Source organism: Polychytrium aggregatum (genome assembly GCF_025602895.1).
Source record: "Polychytrium aggregatum strain JEL109 chromosome Unknown BJ171scaffold_20, whole genome shotgun sequence".
NCBI lineage: Eukaryota > Fungi > Chytridiomycota > Chytridiomycetes > Polychytriales > Polychytrium > Polychytrium aggregatum.
In genome coordinates this window covers 292,360-303,123 of record NW_026516222.1, presented here as the reverse complement: position 1 = coordinate 303,123, position 10,764 = coordinate 292,360, and the positions used below count along the sequence as shown (strand labels likewise).

At 59.3% G+C, this 10,764-nt stretch overlaps 3 protein-coding genes across 3 annotated transcripts; 1 reads left to right on the top strand and 2 right to left on the bottom strand.

Annotated features, from left to right (window-relative positions):
* Positions 1–1,367: 1,367 nt before the first annotated feature.
* BJ171DRAFT_424497 (uncharacterized protein) lies at positions 1,368–1,760 on the bottom strand (the record flags this gene model as incomplete). Its single annotated transcript, XM_053107673.1, has 1 exon — positions 1,368–1,760. One exon carries the CDS (start codon positions 1,758–1,760, stop codon positions 1,368–1,370), a length of 393 nt encoding a protein of 130 aa, XP_052966286.1.
* A 5,382-nt stretch (positions 1,761–7,142) lies between these two features.
* BJ171DRAFT_582183 (uncharacterized protein) lies at positions 7,143–8,465 on the bottom strand (the record flags this gene model as incomplete). The annotated part of the gene is made up of 4 exons (XM_053114154.1): positions 7,143–7,384; positions 7,778–8,002; positions 8,172–8,183; positions 8,417–8,465. 4 exons carry the CDS (start codon positions 8,463–8,465, stop codon positions 7,143–7,145), a joined length of 528 nt encoding a protein of 175 aa, XP_052966285.1.
* BJ171DRAFT_120861 (uncharacterized protein) lies at positions 8,406–9,838 on the top strand. The gene is made up of 2 exons (XM_053105554.1): positions 8,406–8,678; positions 9,471–9,838. Exons 1-2 carry the CDS (start codon positions 8,558–8,560, stop codon positions 9,764–9,766), a joined length of 417 nt encoding a protein of 138 aa, XP_052966284.1. The 5' UTR covers positions 8,406–8,557; the 3' UTR covers positions 9,767–9,838.
* Positions 9,839–10,764: the final 926 nt, after the last annotated feature.

The following is a 10,764-nucleotide window of genomic DNA, read 5'->3' as shown; positions in this document are numbered from 1 at the left end:
CACGAACCAGGACACACGAGGTTTTGGGGGTATGCGGTCTGGGCACGCCGACTCGACCCGACGGCCATCTGCCGATATCGCCCATCTTTGGGGGGGAGAGAGGGCGGATGGGGCCTCTGGGGGGGGGGCATTGACCCAACGCTGGCGTTCTGCCTATTCTTGCCGCCTTGCCAAGGCCGGCGAAAGATCGTCTGCTCGGCCAATTGGAAAATCAGGGTCGAGAGGCAACGGCGCTGCGATTTCCAACTGGGTGAATGGGCGATCTCGTGTCAAAGTCCCCCAATGTATTCCAGACCGGGACGGGACGGGACGGGTATCGCAGATAGGGGCGGTAGAAACATGTCGCTTCATGGACCCGGCCACGAACATCACAGCCGTGCCATCTGCAGCGATGTGTCCAAGTTCCGTAATATCCAGAAACAAACAGGTCACTTTCCATTCCCATTTGTGCTTTGCGAAGATGGGAGAGCCTGCATCAAGCGGGCCATGTTTTCAGCAAGAGCTGATGGCCAGCGCGCAATGTTACGAGGCAGCAGATCGTTGGTCGTGGACACTCAGCAGTCCTGTTTCGCTGCATTCGGCCAAGCGTAAGCGAGCAGAGCACAATATAAATATAAGTATGTATATATATTCGCAGTTCAGGCAATTGGAGAGCAAGGAAACACAGACAGATCAGTTCTATATACGGAGGAGTAGGAAAGAGAGGGAAGAGAAAGGAAATGGTGGGAAGGAAGACGGCAGGCAGAGCAGCAGAGCAATGACCGTCTCTGCCAGAGATATCAAAAGGCCAAAAACAGATCGAGAGACCGGGGGAGGAGGGTGAGCAGCTGTAGATGTGGGGCGCGTATCCTGTCCACACAATCGGGCAGCGCCGAATTGGTGGTGATGTGGCACTTTCAGGATAGCAAGTCGGATGGATCAACTCAAGGCGAGTCGAGAACTGCATACATCCAACCCGTCTCGAGTTGTTAGAGCGTGTGCGCCGCTGTGGGTTGCTACAAACTCGATGCCGCGACGGCCAGGCGGCAAGCTGCCAGAGGAAGCGGGGGGGGGAAAGATAATCGGACAGCGACTGGGACAAGACGGGAGACAGGAACGCTGCTGGTGGAGGTCGTGGCCATTGAGAGAGTTCGGCATCTTGGAGCGGGCTCGCATGCGAAACACCGGCCACCTGGGAGCCTGTGGGCAAACAGCCTGCCGTCCCAGCAACCAGGCTGGTCTGATACGGCGGTGGGATCTGTCTGGCGCAGGACGGGTGGGATCCGAACAAGCTTGGTTGGCAGCAGATTTGTCCGAGCAAACCCGGCTGCGGCAGCTTGTAAGAGAGCGAGGATGAGGAGGAGGAGCCGAGGGCAGGGCTGTCTCGTTTAGTTGTCAGAGGTCGCAGGGACGGAGACGGGGACGGTGATAGGGCTGGTGGCGATTGTGGAGTCGAGCGCGGCAGTTTCGTCGTCGGTGGCAGAGGCAAGGGCCAACGCAGCGCTGGTGCCGCCGCTGCCAGCCTTTCGCTTGCTGTGCTTGTGGGTTTGGTGGTGTTGCTGCAGGTTGTCTCTTCGCGAAAAGTAGCGTCCGCAGATATCGCAGCGATAGGGCCGCTCGCCCGTGTGGATGAGCTGGTGTCGCTGCAGATGCTCGGCACGCGCAAAACTGCTCGGGCAGCCCGGGAACTGGCATCGGTATCGCTTGATCCGGGGTTGCCCTTGCGAGTCTGTGGCGGCAGCAGCAGAGGCGGCTCTTTTGCCGGGCTTGGAGGGGATCATCTCGGGCACGTCCAGACTTTGGCTCGACATCGACGGATCCTCATATCGCTTCAGGTTCGACAGCACCGCCGCGGCCGACAGTGGGCTCTCGAGGGTGTTCAAGTACTCGCCGCTCGGCGACAGCTTCGGGAGCGGCTGGATCAGGACATACTCTTGATGGGGCTGGCCATGGCGGTACCTGGAGTGCCGCGGCGAGGACGGGCCATCTGAGCCGACGAGCGACCGCGGCGAGCCCTGTCGTGCGTCGGGATTGAAGCCATCCTCGTGCTCGTCGTCGCGGCTGTAGTACTCAAAGCTTGGGCGGTGGTGGGAGCCGTAGGACCGCGGCCTCTCGCGGTACTCCAGCTTGATGTCTTCGTTCGGGTAGTCGTCGTCATACTCGCGCCCACCGGGATAGCGGCGCTTGGGAGGATAGGGATAAGGCATCGGCGACTGAGGCCGTGAGTAGGGCGGCGACGCGCGGCTCACCCGGTGGTAGGTTGGGCCGTCTTCGGTTTTGATCCATTCCCGGATCGGCAGCTGGGCGCTTTGGAGGGCCGCCTTGGAGAGGGCATCGAGGCGACTGTGCGGCGACGAGATTCGGTCGTCGTTGGGGATTAGGTCGTGGGACAACCATGCTCGGTGAGCATGGCCCTCATGAGACCGCGGATCGATCGGGATTGAGGACGACACCGACGCGGGTGCGCGATGCTGGGGCGAGGGCGAGCGTCTCTGATATGCCGGATGGGACACAGCGTTGTTTGGGTTTGACGGTGGTCGAGCAGCGTGAGGCCATCCACCAGGCACAGACTGGGAGGGAACAGTGACGTGAGGAGGAAGGTAGTGCGGATGCGACGACTGGGCCGGAGCCGTGTGCGGATACGGCGGCTGGCTGAAATGGTGTCCATGCGAGTGCATCGAAGGCGACGACGGATATGCAGCTGTGCCGGGCGCAGCGGCATCAAAGCTGGACGGCACGGTGAAGTGAGGCTGGAGGTACGGGGAGGCAGGAGGAACAGTCGATGGCCGCGACATGGCCGGGTGGCCAGGATGGCTCCATGGCTCTTGCTTCACGGCAGGCAGCCCGCGGTTCTGGTGAGCAACGTATCGCCACTCGCTCCGGCTGGGCGGCACGGGCAATCGGGGGTCCGAGGTCGAAGCTGCGATGTTGCTGTGCTCGGCGAGTCCGGAGGGATCCAAGAGTGGCTGATTGCCAGCATCAGCCTGGGGGTACTCTGCAGAGACGGGAACAGGAGCAGCACCGGCAGCAACACCGGCAGCAACACCGGCAGCAACACCGGCAGCAACACCGGGATGCAATGGACCTGTGCTTGGCCTGCCCGGGCTTGACGCAGTCGAGATAGCAGCTTCGGCGGTGGGCAAGGTGGCTGGAGCTGGATAGCCAGAGACTGAGCACGAAGCGGTCGAGAGCGGCGGTGAGGACGGTGATTCTATAGCGAGGCTGGTGGATGTGGAGGAAACGGTGGTCGACGGGGTTGCGAGTAGCGACTTGACTGGAAGCAGCCTGGCTTGTTCTGGCGACAGATCGGAGACTGGAGGACTTGAGCTTGAGTGCTCCCACGGAGTGAATGCGGCGCTCTGGGAGAACTTGGAGTGGTCGGGAGTCCATGTTGGGTCGCAGACCGAGCGGTATTCGGGGGCCGGGACGACAGGCTCGAGATCGTCGGGTTTGCGCAAGGGAGCTTCAGAGACGTCTGAACGAGTGGGTGACGGAACGGCAGTGACCATGATGGAGAGACAGACTCGGATACGATTGAGATTCAAAGTAATGGCGAGCGGTTCGGGGTTGCGGCGAGCAGCTGGCTGGCTGGAAGTGGTGGACAAGAACACGAGGTTGGTTAGCAGGGGCGAGCCGGTGCGCGAGAAGATACTGGACAGAGATGGATACTGGACACTGATGGGTATAGATGGATGCTGGACAGAGATGCTGGACACAGATGGTGTGCCAGGCTGATGATTGGCAGGTGGAGACAGCGGAGCATGGCACATGTCCAGAGTGACTGGGGGGGGGGCTGTCAAAACAGCGACGAGGACAGGACATGGCACTTGGCGATCCGAACGGAACAGACCAGCAACGAAAGCGAAAGCAGAGCAAGTGAGGAGAGAGCGTGGGTGCCTACCGATGGAGATGTGTTTACGATGGCGGACGATGAGAAAGCCCTGAACGAGAGTTGGGCTCGCCGGGACAAGAAGAATCCGCTGGGCAGGTTCGGGGCAGCCGACGGGGCACGAGCGAGCGAGCAAGCAGAGGAGCCTCGGATGCAGGCCACGGCGTATGGGAAGGTGGGTAAGTTGGGTCCAAGACGGGCGCCGATATAAATAGCAGAGAGCCGAAGAGCCAGAGGCCAACAGGGCAAACAGGGCAAACAGGACAAACAGGACAAACAGGGCAAACAGGGCAAACAGAGGCAAACAGGGCAAACAGAGGCAAGCGGAGGCAAGCGGAGGGAAATAGAACCAAAGGGCCAAACAGAAGGCGTGGCCAGGAGCAGGGGGATAGAGAGGGAGGGAGAGGAGCTGGACGGCAGGGCGACAGGGCCGGGCCAAGGGGAGGGGAGCCAGCAAGGACAACAGATGCAGACGGAGGAGGACCGGCGGACGAAGACCCAGAAAAGCAAGCGGCCGGGGCGAGGCCGGGAGGGGCGAGAGGGGGAAGCGAGGGGGCCAGGGCGAGAGCGGGGCGACGGAGGACACTCCTGGCACACACACACGGCGCGGTCGGACGGCGAACGTGCGCGGGTGAAGGGGCGGGCAGAGTAACGGTGGTGGTGCGGGTGCGATGTGTTAACTGGTTAAGTGTTGGTTGGACGGTGGATAAGTGTTGGTGGGATGGTGGATAAGTGTTGGTTGGATGGTGGATTGGTGTTAGTCGAGTGTTAGTTAAGTATTAGTTAAGTATTAGCTAAGTATTAGTTAAGTGGTAGTTGAGTGTTGGTTAAGTATCGAGCAGTTACGCAGTGTCGAGCAGTTACGCAGTGTTGAGCAGTCGCAGTGTTGAATAGGCGCTCAGAACCAAGCATCCAATGCTCCCCCGCAGGTAGGACGATGCAGGAGGCCCGTGCGCGTGGACATGCCGACAAGGAGACCGCGGCCGGCCCGGGCAGCCGCCGAGACCCACACCGCAGCGAAACAGTGCAACCCACGGCGCGGCCACACCAAGGAGGGTGCGCTTGTCCGCGCGGCGCAAAGGGCCGTGGTCATGCTGTCTGTCTTTGATTGATTGGCAGCACTGCCGATGTGTGAGCTACTCTGGAGTGTTAGCTGCTCTGAAGTGTTAGCTGCTCTGGGATACTACCATGATTTTAATTGTTAAAACAGCGCCGTTCGATGTCTTCCTCTGTCCCCTGTCTATTCTCGCTGTCCCCCTCTTGTTTTCTGTCTGTCCCCTGCTCGTCCTCCTCGCACACCCATCGCTTGTGCTGCGTGCCACTGGCTGCCCCCCGAAGGATTCTGCATCCGCCCATGGCCTGTGGCTGCCGCCGCCCCCATGGGCCGCGCTCGTCCCTTTCTTCCGGGGACTGCCCCTTTGCCCTCGATCCATGCTTTGAAATGCCGTCCCTTGCCCTCTTGCTGCATGAGGATTGCCTCTTGCTGCATGGGGATTGCCTGCTCGCTGGGGAGGGATTGCCTCTTGCTGGGGAGGGATTGCCTGCTTGTTGGGGAGGGATTGCTTGGCCTCGCTGGCTCGAGCATAGCACCACCCGGAGCAGCAACGACAACCGCTCGGCAGCAGCGTATCCACCGGCGGCAGCGGCTCTCGCTCGCAGCTCGCCCCTGCTGACCTGCCCCTGCTTGCCGGCACTCTCCCCCCATGCCCACTGTCGGTGGGGCCGCCCCTCCTGTCGGCGCTGTCGTGGGAGGGGTGAGCACAGACACCCATCACAGACAAGGGCCTCTAACAGCCCCCACCCAAATTGGAAACCAAACACACCATAGCCGTCGGTTGGGTGATGCTGGTCAACCGCCTGGCTGGAGGGGGGACAAGCGACTGTGCTCCTTGCCCTGCAGCACCCGCACCGCGCAGCCACGCGCAGGAGGCCAGAGCCACCGATGCAGGAGAACGCGGCTGTTGCGGTGAGGGGACAGCTTGTGGTGGATGTGGATGTGGATGTGGATGTGGATGTGGATGTGGATGTGGATGTGGATGTGGATGTGGGGGGATATATTCAGTCCCAAGCAGATCCCCGAGCCATCACAGCTCCACCAAACCAAACCAAACACCCCCCAGCATGAGCGCCGCTCGTCGGACAGGCTGACCGCCGCACGAACGACGACACCAGCCACGGGCTCTCGTTGGTGTCTGCCGGCTCGAAGCGTCGTTGGTGCAGGCCCTGCGGCAAACGCTGCAAATACGGGTGTGGTCGGCTGCGGCCATCGGGTTGCATCTGCTGACTGAGTCGAGTCTCCATCGTATCGACTCGGCTCGACTTGGACTGCACATCCGAAACAGCACCACCCAACAGCACCACCTCCCTCCACTCAACCAGCCCGCTCCACCCCGTTCCATCCACGGACCGCACTACCCCTCTGGCATTATAACTCAACTCCCCCCGCCCACCTGCCCCTCTCCTGCATCCGTCGAGGACCCCCCTGTTCTGCAAAACGCGTCCCCTCCCGCGCCCTGGCCGCCGAGAGCCACCCGCTTGGCTGCGTTGCGTCTTGCCGGCTGTCGCTGGCTGTCCCTGGCTGTCCCTGGCTGTCCTGAGCAGATCGAGCAGATCGAGCAGTCTCCCGTCCATCCACTGGCAGATCCAGTGGCGCCAGCCAAACGTTCTCCCTGGGTTGATTGCACCACGCCACAGCGCATCTGTCTCGGGGTGTGTGTGTGTGGTGCTCTTCTTGGGGGGGGGGGATGCTGTTCTCTGCGAATACAATATGACACGCCGATGGCTGCTCGCTCTCCCAGGCAAAGCCCTGTGGTGCGGCTCCAATGCCATCGGCCCGTATCTCCAATGCTATCGGCCTGTGTCGAAATTACGCCTCCGTGCGTCTATGGTGTGCGGGCCTGTATCGGTGGGACCCTTTCGTTTGTCAGCCCATCGTCGATGCCATCCGTCACCCATCCACCACCCGCGGTTGTGTGGACTGCCAAACGAGCCGCGATATATGCACGCACCGAGGACAGAGCGGACAAGAGACATAAAAAACAACAGCGAACCACAACAGTAGCAACCAACCATCATGAACAAACAGCATATCGAGAAGAGCCATGCGCCGTCGGCGGCCGGGCTTCGGACCGGTCGCTGCCGAGCGACCAACAGTGCCGACCAGACCCAGCGTATCCCACATCGGTCATAGTCGTTGGCTCTCCCTCTGCCCCATTCAGTGATCTTCCAGCAACTGCCCGCCTTTTAACGCGATTCCACCGGCTCCATTCTCCGCTTAGAATCTCTCGCTGTCCAGCGTCATTTGTCGGGCCACGTCGGTGGTCTCGACCATCTTGATGAACTCTTCAAACGATACTCGTCCGTCCCCGTCCGTGTCGGCCTGCATGATCGTCTTGTCTACGATTTGCTGCAGCTGCTGCTCCTTGAGGTTATTGCCAACCATCATCTTGAGTACCAGGTAAAGCTCGCCGTTGGAGATGTATCCGTCGCGATCCATGTCGTACACCCTGAAGGCAACTGCTCCGTTTGATCCGACCGACCAGCGTTGGTTCCAATCCGGGTCGCAGTGCCGACGCAAAACAAGATAGCAGAGCGACCATGTCAGTATCAGCACCAGCACCAGTATCAGCACCAGCACCAGTGTCAGCATCAGCATCAGCATCGACAGGCAGGAGTCGAGGCCCAGCCGTTGGTTGGGACCAGTTCACTGCGGCTTGGAAATATCATCCGGCGCCATTCGTTTCACCTCTTTGGTCATCCACCATTCCACCTCTTTGGTCATCCACCATTCCACCTCTTTCGCCTTCCACTGTTCCAACCCTATGCCCTTGCGCCGTCTCCCCTCCCCAACCACTTGCAGTAGCCCCACCCTCTTTCGGCCATTCATCTCGAGCACTTTGCCATACGTACACTTCAGCTTCTCTTCTTTGTTGCCCTTGGCGGAAAAGACACTCAGGCCCGTGATGAACTCTTTGAAGTCAATGTCGCCGGAGCCGTCCACGTCAAACACAGCCAGGAGACGCTGTGCCAGGGGATTGCTTGAAATCTGGGGGATGGCCAAAAACTCTTCCTTGTCGATGCTGCCGCTGCGATCCCTGTCCATCTTCAAAAACCTCTTGTACAGCCGCTGAATCTCTGTCAAAGCGGGAAGGGAGGCGGAGGAAGAACGGCCCATCATGATCAGAATGGGGCAAGGTGTGCACGAGAAGAGAAGATGTTTTCTTGCTTCTGCCATCGCATTCATGGGGGCCAAGAGTCCAAGCCAGCGCCACGATGATCCAGGACGTGCCGTGAGGAGCCTCACCTTCGGCCGAGACTAGAGCCGTGGCCAGTTGGGGATACGGGGACATATGAAGAGAATAGTCAGTCACATAGAAGTTGGGCGTTCGGGTGGGACAGCACCACCTCATCAACCGTTCGTGGTTGGTCCTGTACCATTTTCTCCAACTCATTTACATTTCCATCATCACGTCGGCCTGTTTCGTCCTCTCCTTCCCCTTCCATTTCCCTCCACTTGATTGTCCACCGCTGTGGGAAGAGTACACTTACAGTTCGAAGAGTTGACCATGTCGTCCAAAGCGCTGGCGTTGTTGCCCATTTTTTGTTATGCAGTCGAATCGCTGAGAATGTGTCGGATAGTTGATTGAGGCTGACGCGAGTATGTCTTGATCAGCACCAGAGAAAAGAACAATGGTTGTCCGAGGTCCTGAGTATCCGCGTTGCTGCTGCTGCTGCTTTGGTTCTAGTAAACCCCCCGGCATAGTTCAACGAAAACAGCCACACAGACACACAACCACAATTAAAACACCAAATAGGAGATACGACGCGCAAGCAGGGCCGATATGGATTGCACAACCGCCGTCGATTTCATTGCCGGGAGGTATCAGTATCGTGGTTGTAGTTGCAGATGCGGTCGTCGTTGCGGTTGCGGTTGGTAAGGGGTTCGTGTCAGCCGGCGACACATCGGCAAGGTGCACATTAGAAGTCAAAGAGCACGAAACATGGTGAGATATTGATGAGTTTCCAATACGATCGAGCCACCGTCAGACCCACCAAGCTCCGAAGAATGGTGGGCGGAAGCCAAGGGGCCTCATTACCGACGCACAGTGAACGGGAACGCATTTAGCGTCCGGAGCCAAAAACAAACGCCTCGAGTGGCAGAGGAAGGCGCACCAGAGAGAGGGGTGGTTGCAGCGCCTCGGCAAGTGGGGAGAGGCGGATGGGAAACGGGACAGCTCCTCGCTGTGAAGAAATCACCGCAAGCAACGCTCTATGGCTCTACACCAAAGAGCTTCAAGGGCAGAAGGGGGGGGAGGCTAGAGTGACCGGGTGCTTGGGTAATGGGTGCGATGCGTCGGCGGCGGGATGCTGCCACCGTTGGGGAGCCAGAGGGTGTCTCCTCGACTCTGGCACTGTCGCCGTCCCTCTCGCACCTCCGGGGGTGGGGTGGGGTGGGGTGGATTGAAACCAAGGATGGAGGTAATAGTGGTGGAATCCGAGGGCCCGCCAAGCGTGTTGGCAAGATGGATGGAGCAGGGAGGTGTGCCTCGAGAGCAACGGCCAAGAAAGCGGATCGGCAGGCCAATATACGTGTTGCTTACACAAGAGGATCGACGATGTGCTTTGCGGTGCGTTCCGTCGACGTGGTATGCGGTGTGGGCTGGGGTGGTCTGGATGGGCTGGTCTGGATGGGCAAGCAAATGGATGGATGGATGGATGGATGGATGGATTCCAAGAACGAAAAACGACCAGGGGCGGGCTTTTTCGCGGGTCCGCTCGGTCTCGGCGGTCGGTCTCGCTTTTTTTGCTCTCGCGGGATGGATATGTAGATGGATGGACGAACGAAGCCGGGCTAGCAGGCACAAATGGCGGTCCCGAGGCGCTGTTTTGGTCGCTTGATGCTGCTGGAGAGAGGGGGGCCGAGAGAGGGGCTCGAGTCGTTGGTTGAGCAGGTGTAAGCTTTATGGTGTGGGGATCGAGATCCAAAGACCCAGGTGGAATAGAGCCGGGGGCGGAGCACCGAGCAGCGACGAGCATTATCATTATCCCGGCTGGCTCGCCCTTCGGCCGCTGGTGTCGTCACCGCCAAGGCCATTGCCGTTTCCCCTGCCATTGCCGCTGCCATGATCGAGGGCGGCCGGGCGGCGCCGTCAAGCGCTGCTATTGTTGGCTCGGCCCGGTCTCGCCAGAGATTCACTATGGCGGTGTGATTCGTATCGGTGTCTCAATCGAGCCCGCAGTCCAATGTGTGCTGCGGCGGTTGCAACGAACTCATTCTGAAGCGAGGACACCTGCTTTGAGCGAGGGCCGCCGAGGTGATCGATTCCATTGCATATGGTAGGCCTCTGGCGATCGGACACACTCTCCGATGATGGTGACAAGCCGACCAAAGTGTATTCATCAGTATATCCAGAAAGAAACGAGACAGGCTCCAGTGAGCAAGCCATGCGACTGTTTCTCATCCTGGTTGGCAATCTCTTTGTCTTCGTTGGCTTGGTCTTGAATGCACTCGGTCGATCTCCTGTGTCGATGTGGGAGTGTGGTGCCTTTCGCTTGCGGGGAGCCATCTGTGCGAGAAAACGTCCTTGATTCAGATCCAGAATCGGATCGCTAAATGGTCATGGTCAGCACGCGATGTTTTGAGGCAATAACATATTTTATTGGATTGGCTGTAATCCTGGAGAGAGTGGCCCGACGGCCTTCGAAACAAAGTGACTCGTTTTCGGTTTGTGAATATGCGGCTTTGGATATGGCATGGGGTGCGGGCATTGATTCATATACCCGAGATGAACAGCACATCCTCGCACGACAGATTCCCACGCATCCCAATATCTGTGTGGACAGGGCTGGATCGGCCCATTCGAGTTTCTGGATCCCGTGCAGCGATCCTTGGGTTG

Bases quoted from the DNA above. Each gene is read 5' to 3' on its own strand.
- BJ171DRAFT_120861 (XM_053105554.1), top strand. From the start codon at position 8,558: ATGGTTGTCCGAGGTCCTGAGTATCCGCGTTGCTGCTGCTGCTGCTTT. The intron at 8,679-9,470 runs ATAGGAGATACG...TGTTGCTTACAC, and splicing joins AACCACAATTAAAACACCAA to AAGAGGATCGACGATGTGCT.